General features: G+C 48.6%; 1 protein-coding gene across 2 annotated transcripts in view; it reads left to right on the top strand.

Annotated features, from left to right (window-relative positions):
• The window catches only part of spef1 (sperm flagellar 1), a 95739-nt gene that overhangs the window by 69716 nt on the left and 2074 nt on the right, over nucleotides 1–23949 (top strand). For both annotated transcript variants that reach the window (XM_033035684.1, XM_033035675.1), the window contains exon 6: nucleotides 20355–20457. In XM_033035684.1, coding sequence (XP_032891575.1) covers nucleotides 20355–20457 — 103 coding nt within the window. The remainder of the gene's footprint in view (nucleotides 1–20354; nucleotides 20458–23949) is intronic.

Below are 23949 nucleotides of genomic sequence, written 5' to 3'. Positions count from 1 at the left end.
GGTGGTAGATGGACTAACCTAAAGTCATCCTTACTACTTACACGGGGCATTAATTATTTAGCGATGTTGGGTGCCTTTTATGGATTAAAAGCATATACATCAAATATGCATCACTGCATGTACGGTTACAAATGGATAATACTACGGTGGTGGCCTACATTAACCATATGGGAGGCATAAAATCGTTATCATGCGACAAATTGGTCAACACAATTTGGCAATGGTGTGTCAAAAAGACATATTTGGCTGTCAGCAACTTACCTATCAGGTAAGCTAAATACAGTGGCAGACACCAGGTCACGCAAATTCAATGACAACATCGAATGGATGTAAAACCCAAAGTATTTGCAAAAATTATCAAGCTATATGGCACGCCAGATATCGATTTATTTGCATCAAGGCTAAATCACCAGATACCTATGCATGTTGCTTGGGAACCAGACCCAGAGGCAGCAGCGGTAGTAGGTGCCTTCACGCTGGATTGGGGAAATTCCTTCTTCTATGTTTTCCCTCCCTTCTGCCTCATCAGTCAGGTACTACGGAAAATACAGATGGACTCTGCATCAGGGTTTGATAGTACCCGACTGGCCTACACAGCCATGGTTCCCAGTACTGCATGACATGTTTGTTGAAACACCATGTCAGCATCCCTTTCGAACATCCACTAAGAAGCAGTACTTAACCAGCATCAAGAAATGCGAGAAGTACTGCCAGGAAACAAGGACCACGTACACAACAGCAACAGTCACCAACGCACTGGAGTTCCTGGCCTACCTACACCACAAAGAGGAATCAGCTACAGTGCCATCAACACAGCAAGGATGGCCCTGTCGGCTTATTTGAAACCAGCACCAGGACAACAGCCGATGGGATCCCATCCACTGGTGGTCAAATTAATGAAGGGCATCTATAACATCAAACCCCTAGACCAAGGTATACCCATTTATGGGATGTCAGTGTGGTCCTGACGTACCTCATGGGATGGCCACCAGCCAGATCCCTCAGCCTCAAACAAACTACCCTGAAAACGCTCATGTTGATGGCACTTGTATCCACTCAGAGGGTCCAGTCACTACATCGATTGCGACTGGACAACATGGTGACCACCCCAGACCAGATCTCGTTCATCATCCAGGGTCTGGTAGAACAGAGCAGGCCAGGTATAGCCAATCCAGTTGTGGTGTTCCGGGCTTACCCGCCAGAGCCGCGGTTGTGTGTCATGACCTATCTACTATATTATATAGACACAACCTATAACATCAGAGGGAGTGAAAAAGCCTTATGGGTCAGCCACAAAAAACCGCATGGCCGGGTAACGAGCCAAATCATTGCAAGATGGCTCAAGCAGGTACTAAAGGCTGCCGGAATAGACTAACCTTTTCAAATCTCATTCCACCAGGGCAGCGTCTACATCAACGGCCGAAAGAATGGACGTACCGGTTGACCATATTCTGACGACAGCAGAATGGTCGAGGGAAACGACATTCAAAAATTTTTGCAATAAGCCGTTGACGAAACCTGACTTGTTTGCAGAAATTTTTTACAAACTGCAAATATTTAATTTAAGCCCGGGGGAGCAATTTAATTTGTTATTGTTACTAAATACCATTTTTGTTTCTCGAAAAACAGATTCATTGGTTGGTTACGATAACACACTTCATCCCTCAAGAACTTCGGCAGTGAGTGAAATAAAACTGTTACACGGTTTGAAATCACAGAGCTTTGAAGTCTTCACGTAGTCACTCACGTGACTCCGAAGTAAAATAGTAAGATTAAACGAGAACTTACCAGTTTGAAGTTTGATCTGTATTTTATGAGGAGTTACGATGAGGGATTACGTGCCCTCCGCTCCCACCCTCATAATATAGGTCAAACTGATAACTGATGTCTCCTTTTCTTTACTATGTTTACTTCAATAACTGTGTCTATCTGTGATTCCACACCGCTGCTTGGAAATATGCCGCGCATGCGCGCTGAGCGGGTTCTTCACGTAATCCCTCATCGTAACTCCTCATAAAATACAGATCAAACTTCAAATTGGTAAGTTCTCGTTTAATCTTACTATTATGTCACATGAGGTGTATCATGCCATGAACAAGCTGTCCAACAACAAAGCAAGTGGCTTGGATCATATTTCTGCTGAACATCTTAAGTATGCGAGTATGAGGATAGCTCCTCTCCTTGCTATTTGTTTTACTGGCTTTATGTTTCATGGCTTGTTACCAGACTCAATGTTGTCTGTCCTGTTAGTGCCGGTCATTAAGGACAAAGCTGGTAAAGTAGGCAGCCTAAATAATTACAGGCCCCTGGCTTTATCCAGCATATTATCAAAAGTTTTAGAAAGAGTTCTGCTGGATAGAGTAAATGAGTTTGTTAACTCTACAGATAACCAGTTTGGTTTTAAAGCTAAACATGGCACTGACTTATGCATATATGCCCTAAAGGAGATTTAAACAAATATAGAGGCAAAAACTCTTCAATCCTTATGTGCTTTATTGATGCTTCCAAAGCCTTTGATCGTATTAATCACGGAAAGCTGTTAGTTAAAATGTCAAAGAGGGGTGCCTAATTTTAGTGCACCATTTTAGTGAACCATACATTATGAGAATTCTGGCTTACTGGTATGCCCACCAGACTATGCAAATAAAATTGGGCAATAGGGTCTCAGCCCAATTTGGGGTTAGCAATGGTGTTAGACTAGGGGGAATTTTGTCCCCAGTCCTTTTTAATCTTTATATTAATGATCTGTCCAAACAATTGAAAGCATGTAACACTGGGTGCATGATTGGTAATATTTTAGTGAACCATATTGTGTATGCAGATGATCTTGTGGTCTTTAGTCCATCTAACGCTGGTCTCCAGCAGCTCCTTACTATATATTCTGTGTAGGGTGTGGAACATGATATTAAATATAATACTTGTAATAGTGCTGCTATGATCTGTAGAACCAAAGACGATAAATGCCTAAAATTTCCTGATTTTAAATTGTCTGACAATACTCTTAGTGTCTGTAATAAGGCAAAATATCTAGGGCATTTTATTACAGAACAAATGACAGATGATGAGGATATGTATAGGCAACGACGCCTGCTGTATGTACAGGCGAATATTCTCTTGCGTAAGTTTGGTGCGTGTGTAGATGTGGTGAAAATGTCGCTGTTTAGAGCATATTGTCCACCTGTGGTGGAACTATGGAAAGACACGTTTGCAGAGACTAAAGGTGTCATATAATGATGCCATGAGAACACTGCTAAAGAAACCTAGATGATGTAGTGCTAGTAACATGTTTGTGGCTGCAGGAGTCAGTACATTGGAAGCTAACCTAAGAAATCACATGTATAAATCTGCAGGATAAATGACTCTAAAAATGTAATTATTGTGGCCTTGTCAAACATAAGGTTTAGCACTACACGCTACGAATCCCAGTTGTGGAAACACTGGTATCGTTGTCTCGTTGTAGGACATTGATCATTCTTTTTATTCTGGATTTTAAGTCATGTATTGTGTTTTTTTAAATATATAATTTATGATGCTTTTATAAGTGATAAACTAAGATTCCATATGTACTTTATGATATTTTTAAAGATGTGATGGTGTTTAAGATTCTGACATGTATCGATGCAGGGAAATTATACCCATTTAAGGATGGCTTAAGTTTAATTTACTTTAGAGATACAGCGTGGAAACAGGCTCGTCGGCCCACCGACCAGCAATCCCCGCACACTTACACTATCTTACACACACTAGAGACAATTTACACAAGCCAGTTAACCTACAAACCTGTTCGGCTTTGGAGTGCGGGAGGAAACCAGAGCACCCGGAGAAAACCCACGCAGCAACAGGGAGAACGTACAATCTCTATACAGACAGCGCCCGTAGTCAGGATTGAACCCAGGTCCATGGTGCAGTAAGGCAGCAACTCTACTGCTGTGCCACGGTGCCGGCTTAAGGAACAAGATGCAGCACAGATTTTAAATTAACCAGTGAATCATATTTTATCTGCATTGATGAAGTTACTATTGGAGCAAACATGAAAACCCCAAGTTTATATAATTCTCCAATGACTGAAATCCAAAATTGGTTTAGTTTAGTTCAGAGATGCAACATGAAAACAGACCCTTCGACCCACCGTGTCCGTGCTCACAAATGATCGCGCCATACACAAATGCTATGCGATACACTAGGAACAATTTACAGAGGCCAATTAACTTACAAACCCGCACGTCTTTGGAACATGGGAGGAAATCAGAGCACCCGGAGAAAACTGACTTGGTCACAAGCTCCGTACAGAGAGCACCCATAGTCAGGATCGAAACTGGGTCTCTGGCGCTGTAAGACAGCAACTCTACCGCTGCGCTACCACATTTCACAAACTTGTGGGCACATCCTAAAGAGTTTTGTTGGAGTAAACAAAGAGAAATCTGGCTACTGGTCAGTGTTGATAGATTGAAAGAGATTGAAAAAAAAAATGCATGTGAAAGTGTGGCACAAATTAGATTCAAGTCAAAGGCAGGTGCTTGAAAAGTTCAAGATTCACAGCTGGAACAAAAGCATCTCTGAAGACCAGCTTTGCACGCAGTTGTAAACACGAACATGCAAATCACTTTGGCCTGGGGCATTAGAACATTCCTGAAGAGCTGAATAAACAAGATAATCATTGTAGTTTTGGCTCAGTGAAAAGGTTAATAGGCTGACTTGGCATTAAAAGACGAAATACTACAATTTGATTTATTGTTATTGTGACTGGTTAAATGCTATTGTTTCTGCCACTTATTGAAACATTTAAGATTATTAAGGGTTTGGTCGCTAGAGGCAGGAAACATGTTCCCGATGTTGGGGGGAGTCCAGAAACAGGGCCACAGTTTAAGAATAAGGGGTAAGCCATTTAGAACGGAGACGAGGAAACACTTTTTAACCCAGAGAGTTGTGAGTCTCTGGAATTCTCTGCCTCAGAGGGTGGTGGAGGCCGGCTCTCTGGATGTTTTCAAGAGAGAGCTAGACAGAGCTTTTAAAGATATGGGGAGAAGGCAGGAACGGGGTACTGATTGTGGATGATCAGCCATGATCACATTGAATGGCGGTGCTGGCTCGAAGGGCCGAATGGCCTACTCCTGCACCTATTGTCTATTGACTACAACCATAACTATGACTGGTTTCTTTGCAACCAATTTTTGAAGTCCACTGACACCCATGTGGTCTCTGCCTCGGAGATTCCACATGGTCTCCGCATCAGAGCTCGCCCATGGTCTCCGTGTCAGTGTTTTCACATGGTCTCCACGTCGGAGCTCCTACATGGTCTCTAGATTGGAGCTCCCCGGTGTATAAAAGTCCACATCTTGAGCTACATCGGAGCTCCGCATTGAATAGTAAATTTTATGCGTGCAGTTACACTTAGTGTCATAGAGTGATACAGCGTGGAAACAGGCCCTTTGGCCCAACTTGCCCATATCGGCCAACATGTCCCAGCTACACTAGACCCACCTGCCCGCGTTTGGCCCATATCCCTCCAAACCTATCCTATCCATGCACCTGTCTCACTGTATCTTAAACATTAGGATAGTCCCAGCCTCAACTACCTCCTTGTTCCATACACCCACCACCCTTTGTGTGAAAAAGTTACCCCTCAGATTCCTAATATTTATATTCCCCTTCACCTTAAACCTATGTCCTCCTGTCCTTGATTCCCCTACTCTGGGCAAGAGACTTTGTGCATCCACACGATCTACTCCTCTTATGATTTTATACACCTCTACAGAGCTGCCAACATTGGGTGAGAGTTGGGAGTGAGAAATTGCGAGAGACCAAGCCCGAGGGAGTATCGCGACCCGGGGGGAGGAGGGTGTCCCCCTCCCATTGGTACGGAACATTTGCATTTTTCAGCTTGAAATTGTGCAATATGGTGTATACTGTAGCGAGTCTTTTAACTTACACTTGAATGCAATATATATGCTTTAAATTGGATTGGAGAGTTTTTGAAAGGGGGGAGGCTATGCGATCACTGATCACTGGCCTTGGGGGTACCCAGTGAGGGAGTGGAGCAACCGAGTGGGGAGAGGGTGTGGAAGAAGGGTGTCTCCCCTCCCAGGGTAGCAACTTTTTGAAATTTGATATATTAAAATCATGTTTAGTGCACTGTAGAAGTATGATTTCAATGTTTTTTGTCTGAAGTATTTTTAAGAGGTCACTTTTTAAGGGGTAACTTTATCCACACAAAGGGTGATGGGTGTATGGAACAAGCTGCCATAGGAGGTAATTGAGGCAGGGACCATCCCAACATTTAAGAAAAAGTTAGACTGATACATGGATAGGACAGGTTTGGAGGTATGGACCAAAAGCAGGTAGCGTAGCTGGGACATGTTGGCATGTGTGGGCAAGTTGCGCCGAAGGGCCTGGTTTCACACTATCACTCTATGACTACATTATACCTCCACCATGCATGAATGCTTCAAAAACAAGTGATCGAGTTTTGTTGCCATATACTCAAGCATAGAAACATAGAAAATAGGTGCAGGAATAGGCCATCGGCCCTTCGAGCCAGCACTGCCATTCAATTTGATCAAGGCTATTCATCTAAAATCAGTACCTCTTTCCTGTTTTTCCCCCATATCCCTTGATGTCATTAGCCCCAAGAACTAAATGTAACTCTCTCTTGAAAACATCCAGTGAATTGGCCTGCACTGCCTTCTTAGAAACATAGAAATTAGGTGCAGGAGTAGGCCATTCGGTCCTTCGAGCCTGCACCGCCATTCAATATGATCATGGCTGATCATCCAACTCAGTATCCCGTACCTGACTTCTCTCCATACCCTCTGATCCCCTTAGCCACAAGGGCCACATCTAACTCCCTCTTAAATATAGCCAATGAACTGGCCTCGACTACCCTCTGTGGCAGGGAGTTCCAGAGATTCACCACTCTCTGTGTGAAAAAGATCTTCTCATCTCGGTTTTAAAGGATTTCCCCCTTATCCTTAAGCTGTGACCCCTTGTCCTGGACTTCCCCAACATCGGGAGCAATCTTCCTGCATCTAGCCTGTCCAACCCCTTAAGAATTTTGTAAGTTTCTATTAGATCCCCTCTCAATCTCCTAAATTCTAGAGAGTATAAACCAAGTCTATCCAGTCTTTCTTCATAAGACAGTCCTGACATCCCAGGAATCAGTCTGGTGAACCTTCTCTGCACTCCCTCTATGGCAATAATGTCCTTCCTCAGATTTGGAGACCAAAACTGTACGCAATACTCCAGGTGTGGTCTCACCAAGACCCTGTACAACTGCAGTAGAACCTCCCTGCTCCTATACTCAAATCCTTTTGCTATGAAAGCTAACATACCATTCGCTTTCTTCACTGCCTGCTGCACCTGCATGCCCACTTTCAATGACTGGTGTACCATGACACCCAGGTCTCGCTGCATCTCCCCTTTTCCTAGTCGGCCACCAGTGGCAGAGAATTCCACAGATTCACAACTCTCTGCGTGAAGAAAGTTTGTTCTCATCTCAGTCCTAACTGGCCCCCCCTTTATTTTTAAACTGTGACCCATGGGTCTGAACGCTCCCAACATCGGGAACATTTTTCCTGCATTTACAGTAAGTGAAAATCTAGCAGGCAAGCAGGATGCTTTCACCAACCACCCCCATTTGAAGTCCACGATCTTCCACCGTTTCTACCCCATGCTTGGTACTTACTTCCAGGAGCCACAGGTTGTCCTCCAGGATGAACTGAGCCGCAGCCTGATCCATGCCGGTCACCTGGGCGAATTCGGCACAGAGACTCTCACGGCAGAGGCGCAACGCTTCGACGCATCCGACGGCCCGGGACTCTTGCACTGAGGCTGCTCCATGGCCGGAGCTGCAGTGAGCGACTCGCCAGCCCGGCAAACACTCGCCAGCCCCGCTCCCCGTCCGCATCTGTCCTCGCCGCTGCTTCTGCTTCTGCTTCCAGCACCCGCGACCCATGTAGTTGATATGAGTTTTGAAATTTTCGTTGGTCACAGAATTTCTCACAGCAGAGCGAGAGAAATTTGTGATCAGCGTGAGCATTTGGTGAAATGCGTGATTCTCATGCTCAATGCATGAGAGTTGGCAGCCCTGCCTCTCTATCCCCCTCTCCCTTCTCTCTGTCCCCCTCTCTCTCCCTCCCTTCTCTCTCCTCTCTTTCTCTCCCCTACCACCTCACTCTCATCCCTCTCTCTCTCTCTCCCCTCTCTCTCTTCCGCTCTCTCTCCTCTCAACCCCCTCTCCTGTCTCTCCTCACCCTCTCTCTCCCCTCCTCTCTCATCCTCCCTCTCTCTCATCTCTCTCCCCCTCTCTCCACTCTCTCCCCCTCTCTCCCTCCCACCTCACTCTCGTCCCCTTTCTTCTCTCTCTTCCCCCCTCCCCTCTTCCCCCTAACTCTCTCTCTCTCTCTCCTTTCTTCTCTCTCTCCCCCTCTCTCTCTATCTCTCCCTCTCTCCCCCCTCTCTCCCCCTCTCTCTCCCTCTCTCTCCACCCCTCTCTCTCCCTCTCCATCTCCACACCCCTCTCTCTCCTCTCTCTTTGTATCTCCTCTCACCTCTCTCTCTCTCCCCCCCTCTCTCTCTCTCCCCCATTTCTCCCTCCCACCTCACTCTCCCCCTGGCCCTCTCTTTCTCCTCTCTCTATCTCATCTTTCCCTTTCCCCCCCTCATCTCTCTTTCTCCCATTTCTCTCTTTCCCCCTCTCTCCCTCTTCCCCCTCTCTCTTTTACCACCTCTCTCTTCCCCCTCTCTCCCATTCTCTCCTACCCTCTCCACCCTCTCTCTCTTCCCTCTCACCCCTCTCTCTCTTCCCCCCTCTCCCACCTCACTCCCCCCTCTCCCTCTCCATTCACTCCCCCTCTGTCTCTCCGCTCTCTCTCCTCTCACCCCCCTCTCTCTCTCTCTTCCCCTGTCTCCCTGGCTCATTCCCCCTCTCTCTCCACCTCCCTTTGAGAGTCTGTCCCTTCGGCACAGAGACTCTCACGGCAGCGGCGCAACGCTTCCGCCGGCTCCGCGGCCCGGGACTTGCACTGTCCGGAGTGCTCCATGGCCGGAGCTGCAGCGAGCGACCCGTCAGCCCCGCAAACACTCGCAGCCCGGCAAACACTCGCCAGTCCCGACTCCCCGCATCTGTTCCCGCCGCTGGTTCTGCTCCAATCCCTCCCTCAGCCCCGGCTCTCCAACACCCGCGGACCATGCAGTTTATCCGAGTTTTGAAATTTTCGTTGATCACAGAATTTCTCACCAACGAGCGTGAGAAATTTCTGATCAGCGTGAGGGCGTGAGAGTTTGCTTGAGGGCGTGATTCTCACGCTAAAAGCATGAGAGTTGGCAGCCCTGCCTCTATAAGATCACCCCTCATACTCCTAACTTCCATTTCTGACATATGTGACAACCGACTTACACAGCGGTCCGTGGGACGTAACCCTTACGTGTCAAAAATTGCAGCAGGATCTTGGTCGGATTGCCAGGTGGGCTGAGGAATGGTTAACGGATTTTCTCACAGATAAATGTGAGATGTTGCATTTTGGAATGTCTCACATGGGCAAGACCTATACAGTGAACAGTAGGGCTTTGGGAAGTAATGCAAAACAGAGGGAACTAGGAGTACATGTATATAGTTCCACGAAGGTGAAGTGGTGAAAAAGGCTTATGGCACATTGGCCTTCATCACAGTATTGAGTATAGAAGTTGGGATGTCATGTTGCTGTTGTATAAGACATTTGTGAGACCGCATTTAGAATATTGTGTTCAGTTCTGGGCACCATGTTATCGGAAATATGTTAAGTTGAAAAAGGGTACAGAGAAGATTTACGAGGATGTTGCCAGGCCTGAGCTATAGGGAGAGGTTGAGCAGGCTGACACTAATCCTTGGAGCGCAGGAGTTTGAAGGGTGGTCTTATAGAGGTGTACAAAATCATGAAAGGAATAGATCGGGTAGGCGCACCGAGTCTCTTGCCCAGTGTAGGGAATCAAGAACCAGAGGACATAGGTGTAAAGTGAAAGGGGAAAGGTTTAAAAGGAATCTGAAGGGTATCTTTTTTACACAAAGTGTGGTGGGTGTGTAATTCCGGTCCTAATCTCACCCCGTTAGTCTGGTTCAGTAAAACACTGAGTCAAGCACTGGATCAACTAACGTTATTTTCCGAACACAAACACACTCCCTATATGCCCTTCAGCCTTGTGCGAATTGACACCTCCAGATGGTTAGCACGGTCCCAAATGCTACCCCAGAAAATCGACATACTCTCATGTGCTCTCCCCTCTTTTATACTATATCGCTTATACTATAGGGAACTGTCAATTGATGTATTGTATGATCTTTATTTATTGGCGCAAAATGCATGGGGGGGGGATGGTGGATACCCCTACAAGACAATCATAAATAAAGATCATACAATACATTAATTGACAGTTCCCTAACCCAATCACAGAATATCCCATAACATTGTTTCTACAGTTCCCATAAGCAAAGAAACATTTTAACAGGTAATGTAAACAATTGGGCAAGGCCCCTCTCCTTGACCAATCACAAATAGCGGTGCAAAGACCATGCAACATAGTTAACATTAGTATTATAACCCAACATTCCCCAACCAATCCTGATCAGGCATTTGCAGCAGGACCCATATATCCTCATACATATTAACAATTAAAGGACATCTGGACATCACCCCAAACTCAACTTCCTCCCAGGCCACAGGCATTCTGGAGCCATGATCCTCATGGTCTTTACAGCCTTTGAAAAAAGATGGCAAGCAGGTTTTGCAAAGGCAGAAATCCTCCATTTTGTCAGGCACCTAAAATGCCTAATATTATCATTCCCCTCTTTTATCATACTATGATAACCAATAATACAAAATAGATGACATGCTTCCTGCTCTATTAATGGTGATGTAATTTGTCAGAACTCTAAGTCACTTCTCGTGTTTTCATGGGCATAGTTCTCTGACTTCTGACTGATGAGTCTTTATTTCCCGAGTTTGCATGGGCACGAATCCTCTTCGTCCATCCTGTTGGTTGAATATATTCTTGACCCTCGATGAGTATGATGTTACCTGAAAGATTTCTTGATAAAACAAGTTAGCAGCATACTCTCTCACTAATACTCTTGCCGTGATGAAGATGTACCCATGCATTTCTCCCTTCTACCTTCACTGCTGTTGGAGTTGTCAGGAGAACTTGGTAAGGTAATTCCCAACGAACCTCCAACCCTTTCCTTACCCAATTCTTCATGAGTACATAGTCATCAGGCTTCACCTTGATAGAAGAGACCAACGGAGGCAATGCACCATATGCTGCTCGCACCCTAGAATGCAAATCTCTTAGTGCCTGAGTCAAGGCCAGAATGTAACCATATAACCATATAACAATTACAGCACGGAAACAGGCCATCTCGACCCTTCTGGTCCGTGCCGAACACGTATTCTCCCCTAGTCCCATATACCTGCGCTCAGACCATAACCCTCCATTCCTTTCCCGTCCATATAACTATCCAATTTATTTTTAAATGATAAAAACGAACCTGCCTCCACCACCTTCACTGGAAGCTCATTCCACACAGCCACCACTCTCTGAGTAAAGAAGTTCCCCCTCATGTTACCCCTAAACCTCTGTCCCTTAATTCTCAAGTCATGTCCCCTTGTTTGAATCTTCCCTACTCTCAGTGGGAAAAGCTTATCCACGTCAACTCTGTCTATCCCTCTCATCATTTTAAAGACTCTATCAAGTCCCCCCTTAACCTTCTGCGCTCCAAAGAATAAAGCCCTAACTTGTTCAACCTTTCTCTGTAACTTAGTTGCTGAAACCCAGGCAACATTCTAGTAAATCTCCTCTGTACTCTCTCTATTTTGTTGACATCCTTCCTATAATTAGGCGACCAAAATTGTACACCATACTCCAGAATTGGCCTAACGTATGTACAATTTTAACATTACATCCCAACTTCTATACTCAATGCTCTGATTTATAAAGGCCAGCACACCAAAAGCTTTCTTTACCACCCTATCTACATGAGATTCCACTTTCAGGGAACTGTGCACAGTTATTCCCAGATCCCTCTGTTCACCTGCATTCTTCAATTCCCTACCATCGTAATCGGTCATCACGGCAGTCATATGATGGAAACTTATAACTTTAATTGCATTTTGGGTCCAAGGGGGTTTCAAAAGTCTACCATAAATAATTTCAGCTGGGCTCAGTCTAGATTTCCCTGCAGGCGTGACACACATTTGAAATAAAGCTATGGGGAGTAATTTGATCCAACCAATTCCTGTCTCCGCCTTCAATTTAGCTAATTTAGTTTTCAGGGTCTGATTTGTCCTTTCTACAAGTCCAGCAGCCTCCCCCTCCCATTCCGAAATTATGAACAAACAGTCATGTCCTTGTCTGACTGTTGCTCTGGAGGTGAAATAAGGAAAGATGCCGGATTAATTGTGGTACAGTGTTTAAATTGGAGTTGTGGATTGTTCAATAAGTACATTTCATATTTATTTTGACCAGCCATTGTCAAATGCTGAGTTTGTCGTTGTCGTAACAAGGCTGCCACTGAATGGGAATTGTATACAGGTACACAACCTTTTATCCGAAATTCCGGAAACCGAAAAGCTCCGAAAACCGGACATTTTTTCCAGGATGTCGTCTGCACACCAAAGCTCGCGTTTGGCGCCAAACTTGACCCGAAACGACCCACGGTCAACCCAGGTCTGTACTACTGTAGCTACTTAAACATCTGTAAATCATTGCTTAAATGTTAGTCAGTTAGTTTGGAGGTCTTTTATGTGGTGGGGGGGGGAGGGTGAAACTTTAATTCTTAGTCCCCTACCTGGTCGCCGTGCGGTAAGCTCCAGAGCGCTGTGGCCGCCGACTCCCAACATCGCGGAGCTGGGGCTGTGGGCGTCCGGCCGCACGCCGCGCCGGTTGGAGCTCCGACCCCGGCGAACTCGATCCCTGGCTCCGCGACGCTGCAAATCCAGCGCCGCCCGCGGCCGGACGCAATCAGCCCCAGCCGATGTTGGGAGTTGGCGGCCACAGCGCTCCGGAGCTTATCGCACGGCGACCCGATAAGGCATTGCCTGCTCCCCGCTGGTATCCCAGCGCTGGGCCGCCGCCGACTCCCAACATCGCGGAGATGGGGCTGCGGGCGTCTGGCCGCAGGAGGCGCTGGATTTGGAGCGCCGCGGAGCCAGGGATCGGGTCGGAGCTCCAACTGGCGCGGCCTGGGGGCTACGAGTGCCCCGGTCTCCGGTCTCCGGGGAGGAGGCAGCCGCTCCAGACTTTCCATGCCCCCGCGCTACCTCCCTCACCGAGTAAGTGCCGGGATCGAGGCGCAAACTCGCGACCTTGCGGCCATGAGCCGAGCACTCTACCACTGAGCCACCGGTCCCCTGTAATGTTTTATCTAAAAAACGTTAAAATCTGCGCTAAAAATCTTCCATTCCGAAATCCGAAAAATTCCGAAATCTGAGAAGTGTCTGGTCCCAAGGCTTTCGGATAAAAGGTTGTGTACCTGTACTCCTATTTCCTGCTGTAAGGTCAGGTTTGCAGCAGACTGTAAATGATTATAATTGCTGTCTGTATCTGGGTGCATAATGGGTGACCCCTTGCTACTGGGTCGTGTTTGGATGAATAGTAAACCACTGGTCTATGCTTATCATCATGTTTTTGGGTGAGGACTGCAGTTGAGCACTCAGAAAGAATGCAGTAGAGTTGGAATGGTCTATCACAGAATGGTCTTCCTAATGCTAGGGCCTGCATTAAAGATCTCTTCAGACTTTCAAAAGCGTAACCATTACGGACTTTTAAACCACCGTAACTACCATTCCCATTACTCCCACTATTTTTAATTATAGACGCGTCTCCCAATTCACTTCTCAGTGTTGCTTTGAAGTATTTTCAGCCAATTTTCAGAGGCCCAGGAGTCGTTGGAGCGGGAAGAGCAGAGTCCGGGCGATGAGTTTAAAAACGGGCTTTGTTACACAGAGGCCCAGGAGCCGTTGGAGAGGGGGGAGAACCCAATCTGTAACGTTCCACATTTCAAAATAAGTGAGCTTGAGGAAACCGCTGATTGGTGGAAGCAGACTAGAGGAAGCAGCTGATTGGGAGTCAGATCCCTGCTGATTTCTTCCGGCACTTTGTATTGTGTCCCGGGTAGGGGGGGAAAATGAGGGCCAGGGCAGTTTACTGTTCTGGATGTCAGATGTGGGAAGTCATGGAGTCTCATAGCCTTCCAGACGTCCTCATCTGCGCCAGGTGCGTCGAGATGGGGATCCTAAGGGACCATATTAGGAACCTGGAGCAGCAGCTCGATGACCTCTGTCTGGTCAGGGAGAGTGAGGAGGTCATAGAGCGGAGTTATAGAGAGGTGGTCACTCCTAGACCACGGGAGGCAGACAAGTGGGTCACGGTTAGAAGGGGAAAGGTGCCGAGGCAGGGACCAGAGAGTACCCCGGTGTATGTACACCTTGGCAATAAGTACTCGTGTTTGAGTACTGTTGGGGGGGACAGACTACCTGGGGGTAGCAACAGCGGCCGGGCCTCCGGTACAAAGACCGGCCCTGTTGCTCAGAAGGGTAAGGAAAAGAAGGGGAGGGCAATAGTAATAGGGGACTCTATAGTTAGGGAGTCAGATAGGCGATTCTGTGGACGCAGTCTGGAGACCCGGATGGTAGTTTGCCTCCCTGGTGTCAGAGTCCGGGATGTGTCTGAACGTGTCCAAGATATCCTGAAATGGGAGGGAGAGGAGTCCGGGGTCGTGGTACATATAGGTACCAATGACATAGGTAGAGAAAAAGAGAAGAGGTCCTGAAAGGAGAATTTAGGGAGTTATGGGGCTTTTTCACGGGGCGACTTGACGCAAGAGTTAACCAGAGTTTAACATCGTGGGAACCTCGTGCGATAACAGTACGGCATTCGTGGACCACCGTGGACCACCGTGGCGCTAACGGCAGGTAATCGTGTAACTTTGTGACTCGGGAGAAAATTCAAGCAAGTTTGAATTTCTCCAAGAGTGACTTGTACACTTGTGGTTGAGCATTGCAACATTATATGAACGTAGTGGCCAGTGCGATATCCGTGCGATATCCGTAATAACTCTTGCGGTTACCGTGGGAACTCCTGCGAACGGTGAACCCGGAAGCTGGACAGAGGGGACAGAAGGTGAGTAAAAATTGTCTTCTGTGGGATTGAATTTAAAAAATAAAGATTTGCATCCGCATATGGACATCAACTTATTCATGAGTTATGTTAATGAGATTCAAGAATCTTTAAAAGGGACATTACTGAAAGGTCCCGCATTTATAGGGTCCGTGAGAAATTTTTCACATGTACTTCTTTGAGAGATACAGCTCGGAGTCCTCGCCAACTAGCGATCGATGCCTTTCCGAAGCAGGGACCGGAACGCTACCAATCAATGTTCTCCAGAGACCCGTGTAAGGAGTGAACTGCACATGCTGGTTTAAATCGAAGACAGACACAAAAAACTGGAGTAACTCAGCGAGTCAAGCAGCATCTCTGGAGAAAAATAGGTGATGTTTCGGGACGAGACACATCTTCAGACTCAATTCCGATTAGGATGTCTGAAGAAGGGTTCCGATTCGAATCCCCCCCCACCCCAACTCCCACCCACACACACAAATGCTGGAGAAACTCAGCGGGTGCAGCAGCATCTATGGAACGAAGGAAATAGGCAAAGTTTCGGCCCGAAAAGCTGCCTATTTCTTGTGCATGTGTCGGAAGGAACAGCAGATGCCGGTTTAAAGAGAATGCTGGAGTAACTCGACGGCAGGCAGCATCTCTGGGGAGAAGGAATGGGTGACATTTAGGGTCGAGACCCTTCTGATATGCTGCTTGTCCCGCTGAGCTACATGTTGTGTCTATCTTCGTTTAATCCAGCATCTGCGGTTCCTTCCTGGCCGAACCCGATTGAAAGATGAGAGGCTGGGCGATAGAGCACTGGGTGTGACAAGGATCAGGCTTCAGTAAGCAAAGTAAATAGAGGTGGCAACGTTATGGAAATGAAGCGGGTAATCAGAGTGATGGCGAGACGGTATCCTCTAATGTGTCGGGAAGAACTGTAGATGTTGGTTTGCGCCGATGATAGACACAGTAATACTGGAGACAGACATAAAATACTGGACGGGCAGCATCTGGATAAAAGGAATGGATGACGTTTCGGGACGAGACTCTGAAGAAGGGTCTCCAGAGATGCTGCCCGTCCCGCTGTGTTACTCCAGCATTTCGTGTCTATCTTCCGCATGCTCTGTGATGGTCATCTCGGAGTCAAGTGGCAACTATGGTCTGTAGACACGAGGAACTGCAGATGCAGGAATCACGAGCAAAACACAGAGCGTTGGACGAGCCTGACCCTTTGAGTTCCTCCATCACTTTGTGTTGAAGTCAGGTCTGGACATTGCTTGGCTCAGTCTCAGGCGCCGGCTAACTAGGAAGGTCGAGTCAAAGTCCAGCACTAACTCAAGAAATAACGTTTGCGGCCTGATGTTCCCAATATTTAATTGAAATCATCAATAAAGTAAATAAATAGATACTGGTCTAATCAGTATCTACGGGATTGGACAGGCTAGATGCAGGAAGAATGTTCCCGATGTTGGGGGAGTCCAGAACCAGGGTCCCAGTTTTACAGTCTTCATTTACTGGCGGCGGGTGTCTGTCACTGAAACAGGCAGGTGAGATTTCACATCCACCTTGTGTGTGCCTCTCTCTCTCTCTCCCTCCCTCCCTCTTACACAGACTGAGAGACTCTGCCTCTGTGAGTGTACGTCTCTTTCTCCCCCTCTCCCACACACAGTAAGACCGAGGTACTGTGCTCAGTCCATCTGTGTCTCCCACATACACAGTAAAACATGTCTCCAAATGAGCCAATTCAACCAAGGGAGGATATTTATAGTATGTGAAAAAAAAGTGACATCATTTGTGCCATGTGATGATTTAACAACACTTCACAATGTTCATTCAAGATTTAACGGGAAAGCTCGGGAGACGGACAAGTCACTCGCACAAATAACAGAAATGCCGAGTACCGTGGGAACTCTTTATCTACCCCCCGTTATATCGTGTGATATCGTGCTAGACCACGACCACTTCACTCTGGTTACATCTTGCGTCAAGTCGCCCCGTGAAAAAAGCCGCATTAGGAGGAGAGTAAAGGAGAAGGACCGCAAAAGTAACAATCTCAGGATTCCTGCCTGTGCCACGCGTCAGTGAGAGTAGGAGTGAGGTGGAGGATAAATGCGTGGCTGAGGGACTGGTGCAGAGAGCATGGATTCAAGTTTCTGGATCATCGGGACCTCTTTTGGGGAAGGTGTGACCTGTACAAAAAGGACGGGTTGCACTTGAACCCGAGGGGGACCATTATCCTGGCGGGGAGATTTGCAAAGGCTACTGGGGAGACTTTAAACTAGAACGGTCGGGGGGAAGGACTCAAATAGAGAAAGCTAGTAGACAGTGTGTGAGGCAGGAGGCAGAGAAGGGAAGCATTCAGACACATGTAAGGGAGAAAGAAGAAAAAGATAATAAACAGAGAATAAGAGGTGGTGGGTTTCTTAAATGTGTATATTTTAATGCTAGGAGCAATGTAAGAAAGGTGGATGAGCTTTGAGCCTGGATTGACACCTGGAAGTTTGATGTTGTGGCGATGTCTGGCCCGATTTCTGGCGGGCCCGATTTCTGCACTCGGACTAGGGATGATCAGCCATGATCACATCGAATGGCGGTGCTGGCTCGAAGGGCCAAATGGCCTACTCCTGCACCTATTGTCTATTGTCAATTGCAGCAGTACCCAGCTCCTTCTGCAAAACCCTGATACACATCTATATTACTAAAAATCTGATCTTGACCGCTTTTGGCCCACTGTGCTGCGATTTCCGAGAGAACGCCACCACCAACGGCTGTCATTTTTGGCCCCCTCGCTCAGAGCTCCCCTCCGCCTTCCGGGACCAGAGGATTTTTCCCATCGATGAAAAATCAGAGAGATATTAATGTTTAAAAATAAAAGGGGAAGGGACTATAAATCCAGGAAGTGTAGTGCCTCACTCAGTCTCTGCCAGACCCAGGAAGCGAGAGGGTCATGGCTCTCTGAGCTGCTAAATAAAACTGAACGCACGTTCCACTCCACGGTGAGTCCCCTCGATGCGGCTGTAAAGTGGCTGCAGCCCAATTGTTTGCCTCCCCTTTTTAAAAAGTTTGTGTTCACAAAATGAATTTTGGTTGTCGGGTGGCTGCAGCCCAATTGTTTGCCTCGCCTTTTTTAAAAGTTTGTGTTCACAAAATGAATTTTGGTTGTTGGGTGGCTGCAGCCCAATTGTTTGCCTTGGCTTGGCTTTTAAAATTGTTGCAAGAGTTGGATGCCAGCCCAAGAATCCATTTGGCCCACAACGTCTATACTAGCCTTCTGGAAACCAGTACCTTCGGCCCGGAACACCCAATCTAGCACAACAGGCAGCCCTCCCCCACTGGCGAGCAATATTGGAATTGGTGGAGAGGTGGAATATTTTGTTGGTGACCAGCCCTCCCGTCTGATGCTGGGACCCAACGGGTCCCACTTAGTCTAGTTATCAATTAAAGTTCCCCCAATGCAAGCCGCTCCTCCACCCTCCCTCATCAATCTCTAGAGAGGTTGGGGGGGTAGAGAGGTTGGGGGGTAGAGAGGGAAGGGGCAGAGAGGGAGGGGGAGGGGCGTAGAGAGGGAGGGGGAGGGAGTAGAGAGGGAGGGTAGAGAGGGAGAGGGGCAGGGAGGGAGGAGTGTAGAGACAGGTACAGGGGTAGAGGGAGAGGGCAGCGTGGAGGGGTAGGAGGGTAGAGAGGGAGAGGGCGAGGGAGGGAGAGGAAGAGGGTAGAGTGGGAGGGCGGTAGAGAGGGTGGGAGTGAGGGTAGATAGAGAGGGGGCAACTCCTCCCTCCCCATCTCCCTCCTCCACACACCCCCATCTCCCTCCTCCTCATTTCCCTCACCCTCCTCCCCTCGCGTCCATTCCCTCCCTCTCTACCTACCCAGGTCATAGAGCAGCACCAGGGCCTGAAACGCGGCCTGTTTTTTTTACTCGGCCCAGCCCTGGCTGTAGACTCCAGCCATCAGTTCGGCCGTCGCTTGGGCTCCAATCCAGGCACCGACTTCATCTCCGGGCTCGTCCCTGACCCCGGACCCGGGCTCGTCCTTGGTTCCAGCGGCGGCTTCATTCTCGGCCCTGGTCACGGCCCCATCCCACGCCCCAGGCTCAGCCTTCACTCCAGCTCCAGCCCAGGCCCAGTCCCCAGGCTCAGCCTATACTCCAGCTCCAGCACACATCCCCCGCCGGGCGTCGGGCGCCAGCAGATGCCGTCACTCCTCATTCACCGTGAGCACTGGAGTGCCCCTCCCTCTCGGAGTGTCCCGTCCTGCCTTGCGAGTGCATTGTGAAGTCACTGGGATTTTTTTAATGAAATGGTTGAGTTTTCAGGCTGTTTTTATAACTTTAAATGATTATTAAGTTTGGAGATTAGGTGGGAATGCTACGGGAAGATATTTATCACCTCGACAAGAAACATGTGAGTAGGATATGTGAAAATGGGAAGGCTCTGGCCTAGTGTTTGGAAGAAGGTAGGAAAAGTAGATTGACACATCGTCGGTACAAACACAAACAATAGGAAGAGTTTAGCATTATAGAGATGGGCCAAACGCAGGCAGGTGGGACTCCTGTAGTGTTCAGTTTAGTTTATTGTTACGTGTACCATAGAAACATGAAAAATAGGTGCAGGAATGGGCCATTTAGCCCTTTGAGCCATCATTGCCATTCAATATGATCATGGGTGATCATCCAAAATCAGTAGCCCTTTTCTGCTTTTTCCCCAGATGCTTTGATTCCCTTAGCCCTTAGAGCTAAATCTAACTGTACCGAGGTACAGTGAAAAGCTTTTTGTTGCGTGCTATACAGTCAGCAGAAATACAATACATAATTACAATCAATCCATTTACAGTGTATAGATACATGATAAGGGAATAACCTTTAGTGCAAGGTGAAGCCAGCAAAGTCTGGTCAAGGATAGTCCAAGGGACATCAGAGGTGGTTAGTAGTTCAGCATTGCTCTCTGTTGATCAGTCTGGGCAAGTTGGGCCGAAGGGCCTCTTTCCATGCAGTATGACACCACAACACCATGACTCGAAGTCAGGGAGCATCTGTACTTTGTGTTCAATGCAAGATTCCAGCATCTGTAGTTCCTTCTGTGTCCCTCCACAGATGGTGCCTGAGCAGCCGAGTTGCTCTGACACTTGGTGTTTTGCGACTGGTAAATGTATTTGGACCTGTCTGTGGAATGTCTTGTCTGAGTTCTGCAACATTCATTAGCTGATAAAGATTTTCTCTTTACTTGCAGCCACACAAAGGCACAGTCCAGCTATGCACAGCTGAGCCCAGAGGTCAGGATTCTGATGGAGGAGAAAGAACAAGCACTGCTGGCTTTTCGAGAAACCGTCCAGGTAGGGACAAAAGAAGAGGCGTTTCATTTACAGTCAACCTAGTCACAATTACCTGAACACAGGTAATTACCTGAACACAATGTATCCTCCATCCTTCTCCATTCTCCCAGGTGTCTGGTCTTCGGGGGATGAGCAGGGGTCGGCTCAGCGGGCTCCCCTTCCAGGAAATAAAGTAGTATGCTAAATATGGTAACATGGAAGTTCATCGGTTCTCGGAGCAGAATGAGGCCATTCGGTCCATCAAGTCTACTCTGCCACTTAAATCATGACTGATCTAGCTTTCCCTTGCAATACCATTCTCCTGCCTTCTCCCCAGAACCTCTGACACCTGGAACAGCTTGGAAGCAGGCCCTTTGACCCAAATTCCCCACACCGGACAACATGTCCCAACTACATTAGTCCCCACCTGCCGGCGTTTGGTGCATATCCCTCCAAATCTGTCCTTTCCAAACCTGTCTAACTGTTTCTCAAATGTTGCGATAATCCCTGCCTTCAACTACCTCCTCTGGCATCTTGTTCTATACACCCACCACCCTTTGTGCGAAAAAGTTCCCCTCGGATTCCTATTAAATCTTTTTCCCTTCACCTTAAACCTATGTCCTCTGGTTCTCAATTCCCCTAGGCAAGAGACTCTGTGCCTCTACCCAATCTATTCCTCTCATGATTTTATACACCTCTATAAGATCACCACTTATCCTCCTGCACACCAAGGAATAGAGTCCCAGCCTACTTAACTTCTCGCTATGGTTCAGACCCTCAAGTCCAGGCAATATCCTCGTAAATCTTCTCTGCACCCTTTCAAACTTGTCAACATCTTTCCTATAACACTGTGCCCAGCACTGAACACAATACTCAGTTGTGTTCACCTCACCTGCATCTTATACAACTGCAACATGGCCTCCCAACTACTATACTCCATACTCTAGGGTACACAAAATTGCTGGAGGAACTCAGCGGGTGCAGCAGCATCTATGGAGCGAAGGAAATAGGCGACGTTTCGGGCCGAAACCCTTCTTCAGACTGATGGGGGGTGGGGAAAGAAAGAAGGAAAAAGGGAGGAGGAGGAGCCCGGGGGCGGGCGGATGGGAGGGTGGGAGGAGACAGCTAGAGGGTGAAGGAAGGGGAGGGGACAGCACAGGCTAGCCAAATTGGGGGAATTCAATGTTGATGCCATAAGGGCGCAAGGACCCCAGACGGAATATGAGGTGCTGTTCCTCCAATTTCCGCTGTTGCTCACTCTGGCAATGGAGGAGACCCAGGACAGAGAGGTCGGATTGGGAATGGGAGGGGGAGTTGAAGTGCTGAGCCACCGGGAGGTCAAGTAGGTTAAGGCGGACTGAGCGGAGGTGTTCGGCGAAACGGTCGCCCAACCTCCGCTTGGTCTCACCGATGTAAATTAGCTGACATCTAGAGCAGCGGATGCAGTAGATGAGGTTGGAGGAGATACAGGTGAACCTTTGTCGCACCTGGAACGACTGCTTGGGACCTTGAATGGAGTCGAGGGGGGAGGTGAAGGGACAGGTGTTGCATTTCTTGCGGTTGCAACGGAAAGTGCCCGGGGAGGGGGTGGTGCGGGAGGGAAGGGAAGAATTGTCAAGGGAGTTGCGGAGGGAGCGGTCTTTGCGGAAGGCAGACATGGGGGGAGATGGGAAGATGTGGCGAGTGGTGGGGTCACGTTGGAGGTGGCGGAAATGGCGGAGGATTATGTGTTGTATTTGCCGGCTGGTGGGGTGAAAGGTGAGGACCAGAGGGACTCTGCCCTTGTTGCGTGTGCGGGGATGGGGAGAGAGAGCAGTGTTGCGGGGTATGGATGAGACCCTGGTGTGAGCCTCATCTATGGTGGCGGAGGGGAATCCCCGTTCCCTGAAGAACGAGGACATTTCCGATGCCCTGGTATGAAATGTCTCATCCTGGGAACAGATGCGGCGTAGGCGGAGGAATTGGGAGTAGGGGATGGAGTCTTTGCAGGGGGCAGGGTGGGAAGACGTGTAGTCCAGATAGCCATGTGAGTCAGTGGGTTTATAATGTATGTCGGTCAGGAGTTTGTCCCCTGCGATGGAGATGGTGAGGTCAAGGAATGGTAGGGAAGTGTCGGAAATCGTCCAGGTGTATTGGAGTGCCGGATGGAAGTTGGTGGTGAAGTGGATGAAGTCAGTCAGTTGTGTGTGGGTGCAGGAGGTGGCACCAAAGCAGTCATCAATGTAGCGGAGGTAGAGGTCGGGGATGGGGCCCTGGTACGCATCGAACAAGGATTGTTCAACGTACCCGACAAAGAGGCAGGCGTAGCTGGGGCCCATGCGTGTGCCCATAGCTACGCCTTGTGTTTGGAGGAAATGGGAGGAGTCAAATGTAAAGTTATTGAGGGTGAGGACCAACTCCGCTAAGCGGAGGAGAGTGTCAGTGGCTGGGTAAAGGTTGCTCCTCTGGTCGAGGAAGAACCGGAGGGCTTTGAGGCCGTCCTGGTGGGGGATGGAGGTGTAGAGTGACCGGACATCCATGGTGAAGATGAGGGGGTGAGGGCCCAGAGAGTGGAATGCGTGGAGGCGGCGGAGAGTGTCTGAGGTGTCTAGAACAAAGGTGGGGAGGGATTTGACCAAGGGGGATAGGATGGAGTCAAGGTATGTGGAGATGAGTTCGGTGGGGCACGAACACGCAGAGACAATGGCTCTGCCGGGAGAGCCGGGTTTGTGGATTTTGGGGAGAAGGTAAAAACGGGCCGTGCGGGGCTGGGGAACGATGAGTTTGGAGGCTTGGTCAGGTAGGGCGTGGGAATTGATGAAGTCGGTGATGGTGCTAGAAATGGTGGCCTGGTGCTCGTCAGTGGGGTCATGGTCCAAGGGTAAGTAGGCGGAGGTGTCCGAGAGTTGGCGCGTGGCCTCAGCTTTGTAGAGATCGACGCGCCAGACTACCACGGCACCTCCCTTGTCGGCTGGTTTGATGACCCAGTCTGGGTTTTTGCGGAGAGATTCGATGGCAGTGCGTTCAGAGGGGGAAAGATTGGAGTGAGACAGGGGAGTGGAGAAGTTGAGGCGGTTGACGTCGCGGCGGCAGTTCTGAATGAAGAGTTCCAGAGCCGGGACTTTCTGAGGGGGGTTCCACGAGGAGGGGGTGCGTTGGAGACGGGAAAAGGGGTCATCATTAGGGGGCGAGGACTCCTTCCCATGGAAGTGCGCTGTGAGGCGGAGACGACGGTAGAAGCTCTCCAAGTCATGGTGGGCGCGGAACTCATTGAGATGGGGACGGAGGGGGACAAAGGTGAGACCTCTGCTGAGGACAGACCGTTGGGTGGGGGAGAGGGGGAGGGGGGGAGGTCGGGGGGGATGGTGAACAACCGGCAGGGGTGGGAGTTGGGGCCAGAGGAAGGCAGGTGGGTAGACTGGGTACGGGGTTGTGGGTGTTGGAGGGGTGGAGGGTGGTCAGGGGGTGGGGGGGAGAGAGGGCTGTAAGGTGGGTGGGGAAGAGCGGGTGTGCCATGGTTGGGGGGGGATGGGG

Source organism: Amblyraja radiata, chromosome 1, assembly GCF_010909765.2.
Source record: "Amblyraja radiata isolate CabotCenter1 chromosome 1, sAmbRad1.1.pri, whole genome shotgun sequence".
Classification (NCBI taxonomy): domain Eukaryota; kingdom Metazoa; phylum Chordata; class Chondrichthyes; order Rajiformes; family Rajidae; genus Amblyraja; species Amblyraja radiata.
This window is presented reverse-complemented; position numbering and strand designations above follow the sequence as displayed.